At 62.6% G+C, this 22,214-nt stretch overlaps 3 protein-coding genes across 3 annotated transcripts; all 3 read right to left on the reverse strand.

Moving 5' to 3' along the window:
• Positions 1 to 410: 410 nt before the first annotated feature.
• Positions 411 to 6,774, reverse strand: FAM50A (family with sequence similarity 50 member A). The gene is made up of 13 exons (XM_037511749.2): positions 6,586 to 6,774; positions 5,607 to 5,691; positions 5,431 to 5,530; positions 5,062 to 5,204; positions 2,636 to 2,712; positions 2,457 to 2,523; positions 2,237 to 2,298; positions 1,999 to 2,075; positions 1,636 to 1,690; positions 1,456 to 1,504; positions 1,299 to 1,369; positions 1,096 to 1,206; positions 411 to 998 (listed from the first exon to the last, which is right to left on the reverse strand). Exons 1-13 carry the CDS (start codon positions 6,694 to 6,696, stop codon positions 990 to 992), a joined length of 1,017 nt encoding a protein of 338 aa, XP_037367646.1. The 5' UTR covers positions 6,697 to 6,774; the 3' UTR covers positions 411 to 989.
• Positions 6,775 to 7,317: 543 nt separating this feature from the next.
• On the reverse strand, positions 7,318 to 12,833 carry GDI1 (GDP dissociation inhibitor 1). The gene is made up of 11 exons (XM_037511750.2): positions 12,740 to 12,833; positions 11,500 to 11,607; positions 11,272 to 11,371; positions 10,999 to 11,133; positions 10,346 to 10,544; positions 9,984 to 10,115; positions 9,484 to 9,583; positions 8,901 to 9,072; positions 8,575 to 8,719; positions 8,407 to 8,461; positions 7,318 to 8,316 (listed from the first exon to the last, which is right to left on the reverse strand). Exons 1-11 carry the CDS (start codon positions 12,782 to 12,784, stop codon positions 8,164 to 8,166), a joined length of 1,344 nt encoding a protein of 447 aa, XP_037367647.1. The 5' UTR covers positions 12,785 to 12,833; the 3' UTR covers positions 7,318 to 8,163.
• A 559-nt stretch (positions 12,834 to 13,392) lies between these two features.
• Positions 13,393 to 20,636, reverse strand: ATP6AP1 (ATPase H+ transporting accessory protein 1). Its single transcript, XM_037511752.2, has 10 exons — positions 20,428 to 20,636; positions 20,053 to 20,179; positions 18,024 to 18,098; positions 17,264 to 17,457; positions 16,749 to 16,789; positions 16,013 to 16,098; positions 15,440 to 15,678; positions 14,806 to 14,853; positions 14,494 to 14,725; positions 13,393 to 14,242 (listed from the first exon to the last, which is right to left on the reverse strand). Exons 1-10 carry the CDS (start codon positions 20,580 to 20,582, stop codon positions 14,033 to 14,035), a joined length of 1,407 nt encoding a protein of 468 aa, XP_037367649.1. The 5' UTR covers positions 20,583 to 20,636; the 3' UTR covers positions 13,393 to 14,032.
• Between the last annotated feature and the right edge of the window lie 1,578 nt (positions 20,637 to 22,214).

Genomic DNA, 22,214 nt, shown 5'->3' on the forward strand with positions numbered 1-22,214 from the left:
GGAGCTGGGCCTACCTGCCTCAGCTTACCCAACGGGAAAGGGAACTGGCTGCTGAGGTGGGGGCTGGGGAGCAGGGGCCACTGGCACTGTGAGAACAGCACACACCCCCATGCCAGAATGCCCCCTTGAGCAGTGAGAGCGACAGCCCCAGGGAGGGTGGCCCACCGGGACCATGGGCACTGGGGGCAGATGCTGAGAAGGGCCCGGAGCAAGGAGGCCGAGGGCGGGTTTGCTGAGCTGTGCTCAGGGTGCGGAGCTGTGGGGCAGCCAGGAGACTGAAGAGGAGCCTAAGGACGTGGGACACCCCTCCTCTCCCGGAGGATGGGCACCCACAGCAAAGAAGCACAGTGCCATGCGGGCGCCTGTGGAAGGCAGGCTGGCCGCAGGGACAGCTGGCCCTGTCCACGGCCCAGTGGGTCACAAATGCCTCCTTCTGCCTCCAGACTCATGTTTCTGCCGACCTCCCCCCAGCATCCCAGCCCTGCCAAACACGCTTTCGCGGCAGACACAAGACCAGAAACACTGAGTCCACGTCCATGTACCATCCAGAATAGGTCAGCGGAGACACAGAGACACAGAAGGGGGGGTGGGGCTGGAGGGAGGGGAAAGATGAGAGACTGCTCATTGGGATGGGCTTCTTTTGGGGGTGATGGAATGTTCTGGAACTAAAGCTCGTGATTACACAACCCGGTGAATATACAAACCGCCTGTGGGTTCCAGACTGTGAAATGGTCAAAATGGTGTATTTTACATTATATGAATCTTATCTAACAAAAAAGTGTTGCTTTTTTTTTTAAAAAAACAAAACCGCACGGTCACTCCAGCTCCAATGTAGACATTTTTTTGTCATGAGACGAATGCTGAGAATGCCAGGGTCAGGGGGTCAGTCCTGTCCTCCTTGGAGTGGCACATCGCGGGAGGGGAGCTGGGCACCCACAGCCGGGAGACACGATGGGGGGACTGGAGGAACCAGGCTGTGTGCCTCCTGTTCACCGGATCTGGGGTGAGGACGAGGGACAGGGAACAGCTGAGCTGAGCAGGGGTCCCCTAGCGGCCCCCCGGCCGGCACCACTGCCCCTCGGGCCGCCTCCTCACCGTGTACTTGTCCCATTTCTTCTCGGGGTCGTAAGGCTCCCAGCGGCTGGCAGGGAAGATGTGCTTGTTCTTCTCGTACCAGCTCCTCAGCACCACCTTGCCCGCGTGCGACTGCAGGGGCAGAGAGGGGTATGGGGGGCCGCTCAGGCCCTGCTTCTCCTTGCCTCTCGCCCCCCAGCCCCAGCCTCGGCCCCGGCCCCTACCTCATCCTTCTCCACGGTGGCATCGCTGAGCAGTCGCACGTCGTCGTGGACGTCAAAGTTAAAGAGCGGCCCTGGGGGAGAGGCAAGCGTCCCAGCTGGCACGCGCTCTGGCCTGCGCGTCCGGGTGAGGTTCGGGGGGAAGGGCGCGGGCACTCACCACTCTTCCCTCGTGCCTTGGTGACGATGAAGTCGTAGAAGCTGTGGTGCTGGCAGCAGAGGGCAGGAAGGCACAGTTGAGGGGCCACCTTGGCCTCTCCCGCTGTCCGTCCACCAGTGGCTGACCCGCGGTCCGAGCCCAGGCCCTGTCACCCCGCTGCGTCTGCCCGCCGGCACTCACATGGGGAATGATGAGGTCCTCCTTGATGTACATGAGCTGCTCCACCCCTGCCGACCTGCGGAGACGACGGGGAGGGCTGCTGGGGCAGGGCCAGCTGGGAGGCCAGCCCGGGAGCCGAAGGTGGCAGTTCAGGACATTTGGCGGCGAGGTCTGGGGAGCCTAGGACTCAAGTCCCAACGCCTCCACCTCTGGCCAGAAGAACTCCGAGTAGGTGGGGGGCAGAATGGAGCCTGCCACTCCTCCCAGGTGCTGGCACCCAGCGGGCCACTGCCCGGGCAGGGAGCTGGCCCACAGCAAGCAGCAGCCCCATGGGGCTCTGGTCGGAGCTAGGCCTGTGCTCACACGAGTCCTCAATGGTGCTACCTGAGCTCGCTGAAGTCCTTACGCAGGATCTCGAGCGCCTTCTGCAGGAACTGCTGCATCGTGTTGCCCTTCTTCATCTGCGAATCAATGGCCAGAACACCAGGCGCTGGGAAGGGCTGGGAAGGGCTGGAGCCGCAATGCCCCGCACCTCCCTGTGGGTGTCCCAAGGTCAGACCAAAAGCTCCTTCCCAGGAAACCTAAGGGTGGCTGAGCCCAGGATAGGCCCTGTCCCGCCTACCTTGACGGTGCGCCGGTGGCCTGAGCCGTCCCAGTAACTGAAGGTGATCTCGATCTCCTCGCCTACAGGGAAGAACCGCCTCTGGGCCTCCAGCGCACAGTGTCCCCAGCCCACCAGCTCCCAAGGGCTTGGGGCACTGCCCGAGGAGCTGCTGGCAGGAGAGCCAGCCGGGCCCCCATCCCCTGACCCCCACAGCCTGGGCAACCCGCAGAACACTCACTCTTGATCTTCTCCTGTTTGGCCTCCCACTCCTGACGCAGCTCCTCCCGGAGCCGATTCTCTTCCTCCTGGGAGAAGACAAAGGCGGGTGGCCTGGGATAGCTTGGGGGGCACACAGGGCGCCAGTTCCTGAGCAAAAGCCTCTGCCAAGGCTGGAGTCAAGGTTGGAGTCACATTTACCTCACGATCTCGGTCAGGCAAGAAGCTGGTGTCCACATCTGGGTTCTTCCCCAATTTCCTCTTCTTTGTGGTGACCTCTGGAGTAAAAGGAAGCAGCGGTCAGTGGCACCACAGCCCCCGACCTCTGCTGCTCGGGCCTCAGTTCAAACGCCACCCCCTTGGAGGCTTCCTGGACTGTCCTGGCTCCTCACAGCACCCCTGGAGACTGGAAAAGCACTCTTGTTTGGGGGCCTTGGCCTCGGTCTCCAGTGCTGCAGTCTGGACAGAGACTGGAGACCGAGCACCTGGAGCGCCTCAGAGACCATCTGGAGTGCCTCAAGGGCCCTGGGGCATGAGCGCCAGGGCCCAAAGGGGCATCCTCAGGGGCTGGGGCTCATTCCGGTCACAGAACTGATGCCATCCAATCTTCACGACCGCCCCCAAGGACATGACCTGCCTTTCTCCAGGGCGAGGGAACTGAAGCCCAGAGGCCCACAGCTGCCAACACTGGAGCTAGCAGCAAGAAGGACAAGTTCAGGCTGGCTACCATCCTGGACGCTGAGACTCAGTTTCCCCAAATAGGACACGGATAAACAAGTGACTGGGAACTCTGCACAGCTGTTATGGGAGGGGTGTAGACACGGAAAGCCATCGAATTAGAAACAAAACCTCCAGAACAAGGCAGCATGTGCTATATTAGCTACTGAAGCCACAACTTTGTCAGTCAGATGATCTGTGGAAAATGCTGCTGCCCATTCGTGAGAGAACGAGTGTGCCAATGGCAAAGAACATCTCAGTTAGATTATGAAGTTTTGACAAGCAGGCCCCCTAAGTCTCAGACCCCTGGAGTTCCACCCCTGGAGTGCTCTTTGGGAAGCGCAGGCCTGGCGGACTGGCCTCAAGTGGCCCTTGTGGACCCAGGGCAGGGCTCCCTGAGCCTGGCTGTGCCAGAGAACCACTCAAGCTTGGGGCTGAAGACCAGGCCCTAAAACAAAATCTCCAGAGCACAGAGGCACCCCCCAAGCCTCCCTCTGGATCTACACTGTCCATAGTGGCAGCCCCTGGCACACAGACATGCAGCTTATGCTCATAGGCTCTTCTTGACAGTGTGACTCCTTTCAAAGCTGTCCCACCCAGTGTGGCCCCCAGGTCCTCAAACAAGCCCCCCCAAACTCTGAGTGCACTTGCCTCCACCAGTCAGCCCCAGTACCAGCTGCTGATGAAATGCACCCACCCTCGGGCCTCCCCGGTGGCGCAGCGGTTGAGCGCTGGGTGGCGAAGCTGCCCGCAGCCTCTGCAGCGCCAGTTCGATCCCCGGCTGCTCCCCGGCCACCGGAGGAGGGTCCCACATGGCGCGCAGACCTCTCCTGCCGCCCGCTGCTCCCCTCAGCAGTGTCCTTCGGTCCTTCTGCCTGCTCTGCTCCCCGCTCTGGCTCTGGTGAATCCTCTCACCCTCCCGTGCTTCTGACTGTGCCCAGTGCTTGTATAAACAAATAAAAATAAATCTTTAGGGCCTCCCCGGTGGCGCAGCAGTTGAGCGCTGGGTTGTGAAGCTGCCTGCGGCCTCTGCGGCGCCGGTTCGATCCCCGGCTGCTCCCCGGCCACCAGAGGAGGGTCCCACATGGCGCGCAGACCTCTCCTGCCGCCCGCTGCTCCCCTCAGCAGTGTACTTCGGTCCTTCTGCCTGCTCTGCTCCCCGCTCCGGCTCTGGTGAATCCTCTCACCCTCCCGTGCTTCTGACTGTACCCAGTGCATGTATAAACAAAACACACAAATAAATAAATAAATAAATAAAACATGCCTCTATTAAAAAAAAAAAAAAAATTAAAAAAAAAAAAAAAAAAAAAAAATAAATCTTTAAAAAAAAAAGAAACAATTATAAAAAAAAAGGGTATAAAGAGTTTAAAAAAAAAAGAAATGCACCCACCCTCAAGGACCAAGCCACGTGGCCTCTGGGATGCTTCCCTGAGCTCTGGGCCGGCTTGGGGGACTCCCATGAGAGGGATGGTGCCTGCTTCTGCCTGCCTGCCCGGTGCTGCGAGGAGCAGGCACAACGTACCCACTCACCCCCACCTGCCGCAGGCGCCCGTTGCCCCATCCCCTCGGCCAAGATCTGCACTGCCCGTCAGTAGCCACCGAAATGCTGTGGGCATCCCCAGTGCCATGGAAACCGCCACAGAGGGATCCCAGTCACGCCAGCTCCGCGCTCACGGGCCACCTGGCAGCGCCCATGCAGTTCCGTTGCCACACCAAGGCCTACAAGCCGGCCAGCTCCAGTCTGTCCACGGCGCATACGAAGAGCAGCTTCTGAGGTCTTCTAGGTGGGCCCCAGCCTGGCCATGGCCGCCTCCAGCCCATAGGCCGGAGTCCCTCAGCCGCAGGAGGGTCGCTGGGTGACGTGGGGCCAGGGCAGAGCTCTGCGGGCCAAACTCCAAGTCTGTCCTCACCTTCCCTCTCCAACTCCTCCTCTTCCACAGCCTCCTCGTCCTCCTCGCCTGCATCCTCCTCTTCCTCCAGGGTGAAGGACAGGCTGGAAATCTTCCGCTTGGCCTCTTTTTTGCGCTCTTTCTCGCGCAGCTTCTCTAGTTTCCTGCCAAGAGGTAGAGAGGGGTCAGGTTCCAGGGCCAAGAGCCGCTGTTGCTCCCTGTGGGGGCTACTTGGGGCCAGCCCAGAGAAGGCTGCTGGCCTGGGCTGTGGTGACCACACAGGCTGACCCGGATGGCTGGTGTGCGGAAGGGAGGGCCCAGACATGACTGGCTAGCGTTTCAGGGGACCAGAACACGCGCACTGACAGGGGGCTCTGGAAGGGGGCTCACAGCTGCAGTTCCTTCGACTGCTCCTTCTTGGCCAGCTGCTTCTCCCGCTCCTTCACCAGCGCCTCTTGCTTGGCCTTCATGTCGTTCAGGGTCACGAGACCTGTGGTGAGGGGATGTGCGGGGGTGTCAGTCCCGCAGGTGGCTTAGCCGCGCCCCAGGAGGGCAGCGCTGCTCACCCACGGTGCTGGACTTGAGCTCGGCCTCCACCGCGTCGTAGTGCGCTGAGAACTTCTTGTCGATGTTGGACTTCATGATGTTCTCCTGTGGGGTGTGGCGAAGGCTGGGGGCGCGCGGTGAGAGCCAGCGCCAGCCCCCAGGCCGCAGGACTGGCCTCTGCTCCCGGGCTGCCTGGGCTCTCACTGCTGTGACCTTGGGACACTGGCCCCTGCCGCCAGCACGGAGGGAGCCTCAGGCTGTCCCCCGTCACGCCCACACTGAGGACCCTGGCTGCCTTGGCCTTCTGCATGCCCAGCATCTGGGCGGTGGCTCTGGGCACCCAAGCCAAGAGGTGACAAGGGAAGGGTGGCGGGGGCCCTGTCCCACCGCTCCCACCGAGGTCCCCTCACGCCTGTGGCCTTGAAGCAGGCAGCCAGCGGAGAAACGGGCCTCGGGAAGGACAGAGTGAGCACGGTGCCCAGCTGCCGGCCACGCGCCCCTAAGGCGGGCCTGCTCTTTCGACAAGTCTCCCCCAAGGACCCAAGCGCGGAGCTGCCCCCTTCCTGACTGGCCGCCGCCGCCAGCCTCTCGCTGGGGCCCTGACGGAACTGCGGGGGCTCCTGCCCGCCTTCCCCGGGCAGAAGGCTCGGGAGCGAACCCGGCCGCGGGTGGGCCCAGGCTCGGGACTGGCCAGCTCCAGGGCACAAGCGCAGAGGCCTCGCTGTCGGGGCAGAGCGGCCTGAGCTTGGATGCCCCGCGCCCGCGAGGGGCGCTCCAGGGCCCCCAAGGGCAGCGCGACCGGCGCCCTCGGGATGGAGGCTGGCCGCGAGCTCCCGGACCCAGGTCACCCCGAGCGGACGGGCGCGGGCGCGCTCCTCCCCGGGGGCCACCCGCGCGCAGGAGTCCGGAGCCCGGCGCGCCGCCCCGCCAGGCGCCTCCCGCCGGCTGGGCCCTGGGGAGCGGGCGGCGCGCATGCTCCGGGCCCGGGCGCGGCCGCACCTCGGCGATGCGCTGCTTCATCTGCTCCATCTGCTCGCGCTGCTTCTCCCGCTTCTTCATCAGGTGCATGGCGCGGCCCGCCTCGCTCGCGGCGCCCTTGTACTGAGCCATGGCGGCGGCGGCAGCGGCGGCGGCGGCGGGAGCGGCCCGGCGAGACTCGGGAGCTCCGCGGCGGCCGCGCAGTCAGCTGATGCTCGCGCCCGACGTCGGCCGCCCGGAGACGCACGGCGCCCGCCCCCACGTGACCCCGCCGGCCCCGCCCCGCGCCTCGCCGCCCGGGGCCCCGGTCTCGCGGGCTCCCGCCAGGGGCACCCTCGTCCGGAGGCCGGGCCGCCTCGCGGCCTCCTCGCGTTGACTCCGGGGCCGGCCCCCTCACTTCCATGACGTCGAACCCCGCCCGTGGGCCGACCCCCGGCACCTCGGCTCTCTCCCCGCCCCCGCCGCGCCGTTCACGGCTTCTGGGACTTTGACCGCCATTCCAGACTGGGCCCGTTCCCTTTCCCCAGGCCCGGAGGCCGCGCCGGGCTTCGGGGCCTCCTCCACGGCGACCCCCCACCCGCGGCCGGAGCCCTCTCCCACTTCCCCCACCCGGGCCCCGCCCAAGCCAGCACTCCGCCGCGGCCCTTTTGCCTTGGGAGCTCCAGTGACTGGTGCCAGAGCCCCAAGCTCCGCAAACAGCCTGGGCCGGCCCAGCACCCAGCTCTTGGAAAATAAAACGGAGATGGGCTCGGGTTTCAACACAGTTTTATTGGGAGGTTTGCTTTCTGTGAAATACACTAGAGTCGGGGAAGGGGTCACGTCCACTTTGCAAGATAAGGGTTTCCCACCACAAAAGGAAGATGCGGGGCGGGGCGAGGCGAGCACTGGAGTGTGGATCCTTCTCCCACTGCCTCCTGCTTAGCTCACTTTTCTTTTCTCAGCAAGCACCAGACACAGTCACAGGACAAGAAACAAACACGGCAAGATCAACCTCCACAGGGGCCTGCCCAAGCCCTCCCCCCTTGGGCTGTGGCGGGGCAGGGGGTGCCCCAGCCCCAAGGCCAGGCTTTGGGCCAGAGCCAGTGCTCCCTTCTCAGAGTGGGCCCAGGTTAATAAATTAGAATAAATTATGGGGGTGGGGTAGGGTGGAACACAACTTTGTGCTGGGAGGGCCCCTTCTCTCCAACAAGCAAGAGTTGGTGGGGGGAGGCAGGGGGCATCTCCAAAGGCCACTACAGTGGGTGTAAGAGCGGTGGGGGCAGAAGTCAGTTTTTCCTCCACTTTCTTCCCAAACAGCAGAAGAATTAAGGGTGGGGGGAGAGACGAACACAAGGAGCAGAACCCTCTTTTCCAAGATAAGGAAGGGTCAAGAAAGAGGATGCTATCCAGCCTCCCCACCCCCATGTCCCAAACCATCACTAAGGTTAAGGATTTGGTCAGTGAATCAATGAGGTGGGTAACAGGAATGTGGTGGGGGAAGCAGAGGGTGCTGGAGACAGGGGTGCCCAGCCACACCCATCTCCCCAACCCTAGAGAACAGACTTGGGTATGGGGAGAGGGCATCAGGGCCGGGGGTGGGGGGTGGTCAGCAATCACTGATCACTGATCGGCTTCTCCAAAGACATCGTTCTGTTTGCGCTTCATGTTCTCAAAGTCAAAGGCGGAGCCTGCCATGCGCTTGTAGATGTCTTTGATGTCATTGCAGGTTGTCTCGAAGTGTGTGGTAGCGTCATAGGAGCAGGAACAGAACACCTGGGAACAGCCAGAGCCCGGGGCCCGGGTTAAGCCGGGCAGGGGCTCTGGGCACACAGCCAGGAGCCAGGGCCGGGACTGGCTGCTTACCTGGCTCTCGGCACCATCGTCGACAGGCTCATACAAGTCACTGATGGCCACGAACCTGAGGGGCAGGGGGAGGAGCAGGGACGGGTGTCACAGCCAGGCTGGCCTTCCCTGGCCGCTGCCCCCAGCCCCTCAGGCTCCTCCCTCCACCCAGCCTGGCTGGCCCCTCACTTCTGGTCAATGGGCTCCAGCAGCTCCAAGGCAGGCTCAACCTCTTTTTCGGGCTCTGCGGTCTCCACTGTGGTGCTGGCGATGGCGATGTACTTGCCCTGCGCAGCCACGTTGTGCGCGTAGGAGATCATGCACACGTAGATGTCTGGCCACAGGAAGGGCGCGTGAACGCCAGCACGCGGAAGACCCACCCCCACAGCAGGCAGCATCCACACCGCCACGTGCACCGAGGGGGAAGAACCCGAACCCTAGGGCCCAAGGCATGGGAACTATGACGTGGGTCCCCTTTCGCCCATGGAGGCAGAGCGCACTGGAAGAAAACCTACCTGACTTCCTGTTGACCTGGTTCTGGGGGATGATGATTTGGCAGGAGTTGGCATCGTTGGTATTCTTGATGGGGTGGCTGAGGATACAGATGATGCGGATAACCTGGCCAGCCTTTCGCACACGGTCTGGGATGTAGCTGGGGTCACAGATCAGCTGCTTGCAGCGGGCCACCTACGGAAGCACCAAAGGACTCGTCCCTGTCCAGTCACTCCCTGGGCAGACACAGGGTTGGGCCCAGAGAGGGCTGGAGGCTCTGGCGTCAGGGCACAGCTCTGAGCAATCACCACTGGCCCGCCCGGAGCACACAGCTGTGGCCTGCGCCTCAGGGAGGGGGCCCAACACGCAGGGGCTAGGCAAAGCCACTCTCGGCTGAGACCGCGTGATCAGGAACGCTGGCTGGACCCAACACGGCCCGTGGGCACTGAAAAAGCTCTCTCGGCAACAGGAACTACTAAGGAGACTCCTGGAGCCCCACTCCCCAACCCGAGGCCTACAGAGTCAGGGTCGCTGGGACAAGCGCCTCCAGGGCAGGGACTGAGCTCCCCCCGCCCCCCAGCCAGCACGGCGGAGCGAAAGGCTCACCTCTCCCTCGGACTTCACACCCACCACCTTGCCGTTCTCCATGATGATGTCATCCACGGGCTTGTTCAGCATGTATGTCCCCCCATAGATGGCGCTCAACCTGCCGTGGGGGAGAGTGCCGTGAAAGCCCCTCCCAGGGGAAATGGGGACCGGTGCCACGGCAGCCCCCCACCCGCCGCTGAGACAGGGAAGGCCAGCATGAGGGCACAGATCCTCATGGAGATGACCTGGGGGAACAGAACAAAGGGCTCTGGAAAAGACCTCACTGGGGGAGGTTCCGGAGCCCTAGACCCAGGCGCAGCACTGCCGGACTCAGACAGGGAGCTGAGCAAGTCCCTCTGCGGAGCCCGGGCGCACTGCCCGTCACCCTGAGGCGGTGCCCAGTGAACTCGCGCCCTGATGGGAAAGGAGGAAAGGCCGCAGAAATGCCCACGGGGCTGTGTCCACCCTAAACTTGAGTCCTGCTAGATGCTGCCAACGGAGAGAAGCCAGGCGCTCACCTCGCAAAGCCCTGAGGCAGCTCGCCGAGGCCGTAGAGCGGGTACAAATATGGACTCTTGCCATACCGGGCCAGGGACTCGCTGTACAGCTTGATGCGGTTGATGGTCTCAAGACAGGGCTGATCTAGGTAGCTGGAGGGACAAGGGTGGGTGAAGAGGCCCCGCCAGCAGCACCCCCACTTCACCCCCACCCAAGCATCAAGCCAGCCTTCCCCCGACCCTCCACGGCCTGGGGAAGACCGTGGTTCAAACAGAGGGAAGGAACGGAAAGGGGCCCGCTGGCCAAGGAGCAGCGGGCGGGGGTGGAATGGGCAGGCTGCAGCCCGAGCCAGGGCTCCTCCGCCAGGCCGGCTTCCCCTAACTCATCGGTGCGGTAGAGCGCCAGGGCGTGGCCAGTGAAGTCGATGACATCTTGACCCAGGTCAAACTTCCGGTAAACATCGCGCATGCTGGTGTTCTGGGGGTCGACACCCTCAAAGGTCTTGGGGTCATTCTCATCAAAGTTTGCCACAAACACCAGGAACTTGCGGAAGCGTCTCTTCTCAAACATGCCCATCAGGTCTGTGGAGACGGGGAGGACAACTCGCCGACTGCCGCGCGCGCACCTGGCCTCCTCCCGCCAGCCAGGCGCCCCAGCTCCCGGCACGCTGCTGCTCGCTGTGTGGGTTCACGTTGACCTCTCTGCCCTTCCCGGGCTCCGTGACCCTTTCTCTCCCAATGGGGAGTGGGCCTGGACAGGTTCCGAGGGCCTTCCAGGCTCTGACACGTGCGGATGCTTCACAGGTGAGGTGGGGCCCCTATCAAAGCCTTTCAAGAAAGAGCCTCCCCTACCCCCCAAATCCTCCTGTCTGTGGACGTCCCTCCCGGCCACAGCATTAGTTAGAGGTCAGAGCATAAGAGGGAAGACGAGGCAAGGGGCTTCTGGAGCTGCATGAGGAATGTGACCTTGGGCAAGGGACACGCTGGCCTGGACCACTGGCCCCGTGAGTCTCTGCCTCAGGAGACCCGCACTCACTGGATGCCAAGGCTTCAGTCTCGGTGGATGGCACTTTGTAAATCTTGCCACCCTTGTAGACGAAGCTGCCCTCCACCACCTTGAAATCCAGGTAGCGAGTCACCTCTGTGTACAGCAGCATCTTTACCAGCTGCCCTGTTGGGGGGTGGCAGGGGGAGACAGCAACGTCAGCAGGGTTCGCTCCAGAAGCTCCAGCTGGTCTGGCTGTCCCTGCTCTGGAGCCGAACCCTCCTCCGGTTGTCCCACTCACCCCACCCCCCTCACCTCCCTCACCATTGGCCATGAGGAACTTAGGGATCAGGTCAACATTCCAGTCTCGGCCCCGGCCCATCGCCTCAGGGGGGCCCTCCAGCAACTGAAAACGCTTATACAGCTGCAAGCAGGAAGGAGAGAAAGAGAGGCACCTTAAGGACCGCCTCTTCCCGCTCCTGCCCCCCCCCCAAGAAACCCTGGGGAGCAGCTTCAGATTTGCCAGGGATGGGCAGGACCCTGGCTGCTCACCTCCTCCAGGGGTGTGATGGAGGAGCTCTCACCCCCATAGTAGGGGTTCCGGTCCATGTGCAGCACCTTCTTCCCATTCACAGACATGATGCCCGACAGGATGCATTCCTGGAAAAGGGGCGACACTCGCTGCACTCCCAGCTGCCCACCGGCGGATTTGTTCCCGCCCCAAACGTGAGCGAGAGCAAAATCAGAACTCCGCGCCTGTGGACAGCTCCTTCCACCGCGCGTCTCCTCCCCTAACACCCCCGGGAGCACTTCAACCGGCCAGTGACTGTGACCCGCTGGGCAAACAGGTAGACGCGCTGCAGAGTAACGGGGTGTCAAGGGAGAGGGAGAGTGAGCAGCAGACACGCGGAGGGGCTCTGACCACTGAGATGCCAAGAAAAGCACCTATCTGCGCCGAGTGGGAAGAAAAGGCAGCCGAGACAGACACAATGAGCCACGGAGGGGACACTGCAGAGCGCCGGGGCCGGAGGGGAAATGACAATGAGTCCACAGGCGGGCCCCGCTCTGGGGTGCTCCCATTAGCGGGCAGGAGCCCCCGACCCTGCCTTCACCTCCATGGGAAGGGCTTCTGTGGCCCCCGGGTGGGGGGGGAAATGAGCCTCCCGGGTAGCCGTGCAACAGGGTATGGGGACAGGGGGAAGACACCCCCACCGGTGACTGTCACCAGCCCAAGGACAAAGGATGTAGATACTACTCAGCGTGAGGTCTCCATGGGAAACCCGGGTGGGGTAGCGGAAACGTGGTCACTACCCCCACTGCTGCTCCTTCTGGAACATTCCCCGGGTTCCTCCGGTCCCGGCAGCAGCCAGAGAGCCAGACTGAGGGCCCACCCTGGCGAGGACGCCCGATCCGAGGTCCTTGGGCCCCACCCCCACTAGGCTTAGCGCAAGATGGGAGGGGAAGCTAGGCGGGCGGCGTCGGGGGCCCTGGGGGACAGCGGGCCTACCGGGGGTGCGTTTCCCGGCTCAGCAGGTCGGGGCAGGGGGCGCGGGAGCGGGAGAGGCCGGAGCCCGGGAGTTGAGGGGGCGTCAGGAAAAGGATGGTTTCTTGGAGACGGGGCCTCGGCGGCGGACAGAGACTGGAGCCCTCGCGGAGGCGGGGGGCTCCGGCTGTCTTCGGGGAGCCGAGACGCGAAGCGGCCGCGCCGCGGACGGCAGTGACGAGAGGCCGGGGACGGCCTCGCAGGGCGGGCTGCGGCGCCGCGGCGCCTGGGGGCCGAAGCCGCACTTACGGTGAGGCCGGTGCCCAGCACGATCACGTCGTATTCCTCGTCCATGGTCAGGCTCGGTGCAGCGCCGCGCGGCTCCTCCTCCTCCTTCGCCTCAGCGCCGCCGCACTGGCCAAAGATGGCGGCGCCGCGCCCGACCCCTCCGCCGCGTCAAAGAGTCCCGCCCCGCCCCGCGCCCCGCCGCGCCCGGCGCCTCCGGGAAGGGCCGCGGGGTCCGAGCGCCGGCACCAGCGCGGCTCCGCGGGACACGCCGCTCGCCGCAGGCCCCGAGGGGAGCGGCGGGTGGGGTGCGGGGGGTGGCGGGCTGACGGTGGGGCGGGGCGGGCGCGACCGGTGCTGCGGCCGCGAGGGATCCGTGCGCGGGAGCCGCGCGCGCCCCGCCCCACCCCGCCCCTCGGGAGGCTCGGCGCGGCCCCGCGGGCCGGGCGCGCGCCGCTGCGGCAGTCGGAGGCGGCCCCATGGGGCGGGGAGCTTGCGGCCCGCTCCCCCACGGTGGGGGGCCCCGCGGGTGGGGGGCCCCGCGGCCGCCGCGCTCCGGACCCCTGGCTCGGGCCGGGGGCCCCAGCGAGGCCTTGCCCGCCGGTCTCCCCCCCCCACACACACCTGGCACCGCTACATCCGGGCGCCTCCTCCTGCGCATCCCTTGTGCCCACGGCAGGAATGAGTGACAAGAGGCCCAAGCATGGCGACCCATCTTTATTGTATTAGGAAGGAAGCCCCCACGGAACATGCCAGAAATCCAGCAGTCACCCCCAGCCCACCTGCCTTGGAGGTCCCTTCCTTCCCAGGCCACAGAAATAAGCCCCAGTGCACTGCTATGGCTAGCACATCACCAAAACACGCTAAAGACAGCCAGGCAGAACAGTTACCTAGTACTTCACACCCCCCAAACTCAGGGACCCTTCTGCTCCTGACTGCCACCAGGAGCCCCATCAAGCCCGGGAGGGCACAGTGGCTACACAAAAGCACTATGAACAGCAAGGGGTGAGGCGCAGATGAGAATAAATAAGGAGGGGACAGAGGGGCCCTACAACACAGGCATCCTGCCCTCTCGAGGACAGAGCCGGGGAACGCCACCTACTATCTAAGCATAATATGTACACCTTGTCTTAGAGATCAGGACGGCAGCCCCGGGGAAGCCCCTCAGCGGGGTGAACAGGGAGCAAGGCAAGCTGGGAGGACATTGAGGGTCATGCTATGGTGGGAGGAGGGAAGCCCTTGGGTCCCGCATGCCTCAAGGTGGGAAAATGACAACCTGGACCCCCTCGTGCCCTCAACCCCCCCACGGGTGCAGGGTCACACGATCTGGGTCAAAGAGATGGTAGGGCCCTTGTGGTCATCGAAGCGGTCCATGGTCTTGAGGCTGAGGATCATGTGTAGGCCATAGGTGAAGATGAAGAGCATGAACAGGGAGGTGAGCAGCCCCATCCAGATGCCCGGGGAGAAGAAGCCAGCGCAGTCGCTGGCATAGGAGAACTGCTCGCCTGTCACGTTGAAGGCCTGGATCTGGGGAACATGCAGACATGGGTCAGAAGGAACTATGAGGCCCCGCGCCGAGGGGGCCCCAGTAAGGGCTGGGATGCCTGAGTCAGTGGGTAGTCCAGACGTCCAGTGACGTCACCCAACTGCGTTCCCCAGCCCCCACCCACACCCAAGCGACACCGAGACCAATGGGCCTCTCCTGTGGCCCCTCTACCAGTCCTTTGCCGCCTGCAGTGGGCTCCCCCTCTGAGGAACAGACCCACCCCACGCCATACCTGGAAGTCCCGCAGATTTATCTGCCAGAGAGAAGGCTGCGTGCGGGGCACGAGGAGGTTGCCATTCTGGCTCAGGCTGCTGACATACTCGCAGTGGAAGGAGTAGATGCTAGGTCCCGTGACCTGGGAGGCGTTGAAGACGACAACGGAGCCGTTGCTGTGGATTTCAAGGCGCTCCATGGTAAACCAGCGCCGGGCAGACACCGGGTAGAAGCGGCTAGCCAGCACGAACCTGGGGACGGCTGGAGGGTCAGCGGCTGTGCCAGTCGCAGCCACGCCCGCTACCCACACCTCCCCACCCCCTGGACTCACTTGAACATCACTGTGCTGCCAAAGAGGCGATCGTAGGTCAGTGCCAGCCTGCGGGCCAGAGTGAGGGGCGACGTGAGAGGCTCTGGGAGGGCACCAAGCGGCTCAGAGCAAGTGCCTCGGGTCTAGTCCCAGCAAAGCTGCCTTGGGCCTTCACTGCCACCCAAAGATGCAACAGCTCCACTCGACAGATGGGAAAACTGAGGCCCTGTCACATCCTAAGTCAGGACAGCAGCAGGGCGCCCCTCTGGCCAAGGGCTACTCCCCTGCTTCCCCTGAGCCTGCTGGCCCACCTTCCAGCTCCCTTTTGGTGTTCCTGGGCTGTCCAGGTTTGGCTTTGGGGTGAGGGAATATCTCCAGCCATACCCTGGGGAGGGTACGGGAGTCCCAAAACTGTCTCGGGCCTGGTAGGCATGCGCCCTCAACCAGTTGCCATGAGGTGGCTTGGGGGGGCAGCGGGGAGGGGCCACGGTGCCAGGTGACTGATGTGTTAACCACCAAAGTCCCAGCCAAGGACGAGAGAGCAAGGGGAGGCAGAACTTGGAGCAAGCCCCAATCCCACACCTTTCACCCCTCGCCACCACTCACATGCCCCCAACACACCCACCCACAGCAGTGGCAGGTATGTCATGCTTACCCGGCAACAGAGTCATTCCAGAAGGAGCCGGTCAGGTTGAGGCCCTGGATCCCAAAGGTGACGGAGGTGAGGTCCTCCCACTGGTCCTTGTATGCCACAGAGAAGTTCTGGGCCCAGAACAGGATCCGGGGAGCAGTGTCATTGTAACTCACAGGGGGGTGGATCACCGCTGACTCAGACTGTCTCTGCAGCAACTGGCGACCCAGCCCCCCGGCCACCACGGCGACATCGCGGGCCACCTGCAGAAACAGCCGACAAGCCTCCCATCAGCACCCCATGAAGGCCTGAGCCCAGTGGCCTACCCTCTGGCGCCACAGCACCCTCCCTCATCTGCAGTCCCAGTGGTCACTCAGCAACTTTTGCCGCTGGCCCTGAACCCTTATGATATTCCTGGTCCCCCAACTTCAGTGGAACACATGGACTGAGTGCCCAGGGCTGCCAGCCTGTTAGGGCACAATGGAGGGCTGCCCCAGGTAGGACACAGGAGCCACAAGTCAGCCTCCCCCGCAAAGTTGGCCCGACACCCCAGCTCCAGGCAGACTCGGCCTGCAGCCCCTGCCAGAGGACACTCACCCTGGAAGGGCGAACCGCCGTGAGGGCTGCGGTGTACGGGACATCTTCGGACTGGAGCGTGCTCAGCACCTGCCCGATGACCTCGTCTGGGGACAACAGGACAGCAGAGAAGGTCAGTGACAGTCAGTGGAACCACATCATCAGGGTGGGGACGAACAGATGTCCCCACTGTGTAGCCACCGCACCCTGGGCGCTGGCACGTCCCGGCAGTGGACACGCACCCTCGGCAGGCTCCCCGCACCCCTTGAGCCACTTTGCTCTCCTGCTGTCACCACAGCCGGCCCTCAGGTGCCCGCCCCACCTCCTGGGACGCCCGTGGCCTCAGCCTCGACTCCCTAACGCCAAGCCCTAACTCAGTGGTGCGAGGAGACACAGATCTTGAAAACGCCACGCCCGCCCACGGGAGGCACCCAAATACCTTTCTGCGGGGAGTGACCACCTTTCTGCGGGGAGTGACCACCTTTCTGCGGGGAGTGACCGCCCTTGTAGTAAAAAGGCAAGTTGTTGCTGGCTTGTTAAACCCGAAACTCGAGGAGCCGCACGCCACAGGCTCCCACATGGAGGGCCCCTTGACGGCCCGTAACTCGGCCAGGCAGGGCTCAGCTTAGGGGGGAGACCTGGGAGGCAGCAGGTCCCAGCTCAGCTGCCTTGAGAACCAGGGGGACCACCCTGCAGGGAGGTGGGGCCAAGGGCTGGACAAGGAAGGGGATGTGTACCCTGCTCCCACCCCACTCACCGTTGCCTGTGAGGACTTCCCTCGGCGCCATCAGACCCGAGCTGCGGGAGAGAGGCAGTGTTGAGGACCCTTCGGCCACCCAGGCCGACCTCCCACCAGTCTCTGCAGCGGCTCCTCGCTCCAGGCCATCCTCTGGCTGGGGCTGGGGACCCCGGGGTCCCGTGCAGGTGCCAGGTCATCCCTCCGTACCCTTGCCCCCTCCTCACCTGGCCTGGAATCCCTTCTTCCTTCCTCTCCTTCACAGCCCTGCTCCAGCCTCGGCCCACCCCCTCACCATGAAGGGGCCTGGCTAGGCAAGTCAGCACCCACAAGCAGGGCCTTCATGGGTCTCATCTCTGGCAGCCCGACCAGTACAGCCACAGACGCTGATCCTGGGGTCGCAGTGCACAGGCCCTTCCAGCCTCTTCAGGCCACACAAGGCACCTTCTGGAAAGACTTCAAGGTGCCGAGTGGGAGGACTATCATCTTTGCTGAATTGTGGCACCAGGGCCTCAAGGCTGTAGGCTGGGTCATACCTGGCTGTGTAGGGCAGGCGGATGAGCAGCAAGGCAGGGAGGCTGGCATTGAGCTTCAGCTCCCGCAGGGTGGCCAGGTCCACATGCAGGGGGCTGGCCCCGAGCTTCTCCTGCAGGTAGGAGGTCAGAGTGCTGACTGCGTACCAGTCGACGGCAGGAAGGACCAGCGACGAGGGGGCCAGCTCCAGGGCATTCTGGGTTTGAGGAGAGACCAGAGGATGAATTAGCAAGGGATAGGTGGGCCTGGGCCAGCACCCCCCCCACCAAACCTCTCTGGCAGCCCTCTCCTGTCAGGGTCTCATCCACAGCCAGAAAGAACACACCCCAGGGGCCTCCCTGGTGGAGCAAGGGGTTAAGCACCATACTATGAAGCAATCCGCAGCCTCTGCAGCATGAGTTTGATCCCTGGCCAGCCAGGAAGCAACCCACATGGCGAAGCAGACCTTTCCTGCCTCACCCCGCCGCTCCCCTCAGCAGTGTGTTTCAGTCAGTCTGCCTGTTCTGCTCCCCGCTCTGTCTCTGGTGACTCCTTTCACCGCCCCACCCCCACCGGCATCTCTGGCCTGTACCCCAGCTCTTGTCTGCATAAATAAATCTTTAAAAAAGGAAAGAAAAAAAGAACACACCCCATACCTGGCCCCTGACCCTCAGCTCTCAGGCCCTTCCACCCCCAAGTCAGCGTGGCTAAGGGCACAGTTGCTGTGGTGCTGGGGAGGGGCATACACTGGGCCCGGGCCCTCAGCCGGGAAGGGACTCTTACCTCCAGGTTAGAAAAGGCACTGTCCTGCTTATTTCCAAACACGCCGCCATATGCCGTAAAGTCCTCGACGCTCAACTAGCAGGGAAGCAGGGGAGACAGCCTCAGAAAGCTGGGTCAGGCGGGACGGACCCCTTCTGTGTGCATTCTCAGGGCCAGAAATATCTTACTTAGAGTCCGATTTGGTCTGATCAAAAGAGTGAGTAGGGGTGTACTTGATTGGGGTGGGGTGTGGAGAGTTTTCCATTTTTTAATCACCCTCCCTGCAGGGCCAGAAAATACGGAAGGCAGTCATGGGGCTGGGAGGAAATGTGTGGGCAGCTGACTCCATAACCTCAGGAGTAAGAGCCAGCAGCTGCCTGCCCACAGACAAGAGAACTGTGGGGAAGGCAGGGGCAGCCAGTAGCATTCATTGCATGGACAGAAGTGGGAGCCACCTCTGTCCAGTCTGGACCAGCCCCTGTCCCTCACCCTTCCATAGGGTGGAGGGAGCTGTGAAAGCTTGGACCCTGCCGGAGGAAGCACTACGTCTTGAGCTCTCTGGACACAGGAAGCCAACCTCCCTTTTCCTCTGCAACCTAGAGACGCCCTTCAGCTCCCTGCCTCTCCACCCCACAGCTAGCTTCCTCTGGCTTCTCCCAGTTAGGCCCAGAGGCAATTTGAATCAGCTTCCCCCAGCTCACTCTGTTTAGTGTACACACCTGCCCGGCCTCCTATCCCTGTGGGCAGGACCCTTAAGCCAGTTTGGCTACATGGGTTCTCCAGGAACAAAGCTTCCAACCAACCATTTCCCAACTCAGTCTCCTGGCTGACCACCTTGTCTACCCCTTCCTGTGGCTCACTGCACCCCAGCCACACCAGCTCTTCCTTGGTTTCACTAAGAGCACTGCTTGCCCAGGGCATTTGTGCTTGCTGTTTCCTGCTGATGGCAACACCCTTCCCCCACAGCCATGTGGCTCCCTCCCTCCATTGTGGATCTCACTGAGCTCTCCCCTCCTCAGGGAGGCCTTGCCTGAGTCACTCTGTCCCCTTAGCCTGCTTCCTTCTTCTCTAAAGACAGCAGCACTGACACGCCATCACTTCCGTGTTGCCCTCAGGAGAATGTCCGCTTCCTTAGGGTAGGGGCTTGGGTCACTCTGCTCACTGCGCTGTACCCAGCACTTACCAATACCTGGAACTCAGTAGTAGGCATATGAATGATTGGGTGAATGGCACAGGGTGGGGGGCTGACAAGATGTTGTGGATGCTGAGAACTGCTCCTACAGTACCCCAGTGTTGGGTAGTGTCTTCATTTTATAGAGAAGCTGGCTTTGAGGAATGATTTCACATCTCCAAAGCTGAGAAGTAATAGAACTGAGCTCCTGTCTAACTACAATCAATATTTACCACATGGAAGGAATGCAGGGCAGCATGAGTGCCACCACCTGCCCACAGAACAGCAAAGCACAAACAAGAGGGAGAAACGGCATGCTGGTTATGAGCACACAAAATCTAGGGATGTGGGGTGGGGTGGGGGGAATCTGACAGGCCAAATGTGGTGTGCATAACCTGGGGGACTTCAGCCTGTCTTTGCACTTCCATGAGCCTTAATTTCCTTGGCAGTCAAACCAAGATAATGACATCAGCTTTGCACAGTGTAATAAATGATCATTTCTCAGTCATCTCTAGTATGATTATCACACCTAGAATCGCAACTCTGCCGCTCATTGAGTGGCTGTGTGACCTTGGGCAAGTCACTTACCCTGATTGGGCATCTGGTCTTTTAATCTGTAAACAGGGTCCATGAACAGTAGGTCAGACAAAACCGTGGTACTTAGTAGGCATCTGGCCTCTGACCCCTGGCTTCTAATCAAGTCAGTGGCATTTGGGGGCGCTCACCATTCCCAATGAACCTTCTCCTAGAGAGAAGCCACTCTTCCCTACAGTTGCAATAAGGTCAGGGAAGCTTCACCAGGAGAATGGGCCTCAGTGTCCTGGGGGCAGGGGCCGGCCTCCCTCCTGATGACGAGGGATAGGGCTGGGACAGGCGCACCTTGTCCTGCAAGAACAGCAGCACATTGCGGGGGCCCAGCTCCAGGGCGGGGTCCAAGTAGGTAGAGAGCTGTATGTCGTTGGTGATGTGGCCCTCATGAGCGTCGGCGGCCGGAGTCCACAAGTCCCTGCCGGGGGACAGAAGCGGGTGCTGTCAAGCGGGGGCGCACGGCTGGAGATCGAAGCCCCTGGACTCCAGCTGGATGCCTGGGGCTCGGAGTCCTAACCCGGCCCACTCGCTACGCGCCACCGAACAAGCTACAGTCCCCACTGGGCCTCGCCGCCCTTCGTCGCGGACAGTTCAGGAGTGGGGCGAGGCCGTCTCCGCCGCCGCGGCGCGGGGTGCAGCCCGCCCTGCCCGGCCCGCCCTGCTCACCGGTCGCTCGACCACAGTACCAGCGGCACCTGCTGCTCGGCCGCCGCCGCCGCCGCCGCCGCCACCAGCAACAGAGGCAGCCACTGCATCTGCCAGAGCTCCGGGGCCCGCCGCGTCCCAGCCGGCACCCGAGCCGCCGCAGTCGCCGCCATCATAGCTTCGCTCTCCACAGCCTGGGTCTCCACTGCCGCCGCGGATCAGGTGACCGTCGCCCCCGCCCGAGCTCCGCCCCGCGCCGTCATTGGCCTGGGCTCAGGCCTGCGCTGCAGGATCAACGGTGATTGGGCCAAGTGTATGTCACTCACGGCCGCTCCTTTTTTGCTGATTGGCTGTACGTGTCTCGGGTACGCACTCTCAAGTGGGAAAGGGGGCGGGCCGAGCTCGGCCGGTTCCCACCACCCACCGCCGGCGCGGGGCGGCGCGGGCTCCGCGGTAGCGGCCTCACCCCGCGCGCTGCCCCTCCCTGTTCCACTGTTCTTGCTGCTTAAAGCGGCAGCAGCGCTTCCGCGTCCCCGCGCCTGCACCTCGCTGGACCGCTGCGGGCCGCGGAGGGCCCGGGATGGGAACCGAAGACCGCGAGGCCGGGCCCTGCAGACAGGGGCGGAGCCGCCGAAGGGCGAGGGAAAGCCCGGGAAAAGCGCGCCTCGAGGACGCGGCGACGGCGCTGGCGCTGTCCTCGGCGCCGGGACGCCGCGAGAGGAGCGCGGGAAACTGTCTCTTGCACTTCGCACCCACAGCAGACGTGCCGCCGGCGACGTGGGCTCGGGAAGTGCAGCCTCCAAGGTTGCCGTACGGAGCGGACAGAGACCGTGGCCGCTGCCGCGGGCACCCGGGAGGCCCTGCCTCGAGGGGATGGACGCCCATAAAGACCTTCGTCTTTTTCGGTGCCGTGTCTGAGTTCTCAGACCGCCGATTGTTACAAACAAACAGCAACCAGAAAACATCCCTGAGGGAAAGTTGCGATTGGGTTTACTTAGGAGGAAACGAGCTGATGTCCCAGACTTAGTTTGAAATGCGCCACGCAGCAGCCCTCTCCTGTCTCCCCGCTGCTCCCCTCAGCAGTGTCCCTCGGTCCTTCTGCCTGCTCTGCTCCCCGCTCTGGCTCTGGTGAGTCCTCTCACCCTCCCGCGCATCTGGCCTGTACCCCGGTTCTTGTATACATGAATGAATAAATCAGAAAGAAATAGTAACGTTCAAGGCAAAAGGCAAGGGGTTTTTGCGAGTATGGTCTTACTGGCCATTGTTTTCTTGGGGAGCAGCTTCTGCCCTTGGAGGTGACCCTCACCTGCAGCTGCTTTTACTCACCCCTGAACAGCAGCAGATTCCTGGAGTGGGGGCTCTCAGTGTTTCCTAAGTCAGTCTGACACCCCACTCTACCTCAAGTTTTCTTCTGGTCTGGAGGAGATGGAGGGCAATGGGTCACAATACAAGTTAATGTATGGGGCCTCCCTGGTGGCACAAGGGCTTGAGACGTAACCTATGAAGCTGTCCGCAACCTCTGCAGCAAGAGTTCCATCCCTGCCCAGGGAGCTACTCACATGGCACAGCAGACCTCTCCTGTCTCCCTGCTGCTCCCCTCAGCAGTGCATTTCAGTCAGTCCACCTGTTCTGCTCCCCACTCTGTCTCTGGTGAATCCTCTCACCCCCCACACCTCTGGCCTGTACCCCAGTTCTTGTATGCGTAAATAAACAAATCTTTTTTTTTTAAAAAATAACAAGTTAATGGATGTTCCAAAGGAGGAGATACAGGCTGGCAGAGAGTGCCACCCCCTTGCTGCTTGGACCAC

Source organism: Talpa occidentalis, unplaced genomic scaffold (assembly GCF_014898055.3).
Source record: "Talpa occidentalis isolate TD23 unplaced genomic scaffold, MPIMG_talOcc4v2.1 talOcc4.15, whole genome shotgun sequence".
Lineage (NCBI taxonomy): Eukaryota > Metazoa > Chordata > Mammalia > Eulipotyphla > Talpidae > Talpa > Talpa occidentalis.

Excerpts from the sequence above, each read along its gene's own strand:
- FAM50A (XM_037511749.2), bottom strand. The coding sequence starts at position 6,696 with ATGGCTCAGTACAAGGGCGCCGCGAGCGAGGCGGGCCGCGCCATGCAC. Across the intron at positions 5,692-6,585 it reads TGAAGCAGCGCATCGCCGAG|GAGAACATCATGAAGTCCAA; the intron begins GTGCGGCCGCGC and ends CACACCCCACAG. Across the intron at positions 2,713-5,061 it reads GGAGGAGTTGGAGAGGGAAG|AGGTCACCACAAAGAAGAGG; the intron begins GTGAGGACAGAC and ends CTTTTACTCCAG.
- GDI1 (XM_037511750.2), bottom strand. The coding sequence starts at position 12,784 with ATGGACGAGGAATACGACGTGATCGTGCTGGGCACCGGCCTCACC. Across the intron at positions 10,545-10,998 it reads GACTGAAGCCTTGGCATCCA|ACCTGATGGGCATGTTTGAG; the intron begins GTGAGTGCGGGT and ends CCGTCTCCACAG. Across the intron at positions 8,462-8,574 it reads CTGGAGCCCATTGACCAGAA|GTTCGTGGCCATCAGTGACT; the intron begins GTGAGGGGCCAG and ends CCTGCCCCTCAG.
- ATP6AP1 (XM_037511752.2), bottom strand. The coding sequence starts at position 20,582 with ATGATGGCGGCGACTGCGGCGGCTCGGGTGCCGGCTGGGACGCGGCGG. Across the intron at positions 20,180-20,427 it reads GTACTGTGGTCGAGCGACCG|GGACTTGTGGACTCCGGCCG; the intron begins GTGAGCAGGGCG and ends GTCCCCCGGCAG. Across the intron at positions 14,726-14,805 it reads GGCAGCACAGTGATGTTCAA|GTTCGTGCTGGCTAGCCGCT; the intron begins GTGAGTCCAGGG and ends AGCCGTCCCCAG.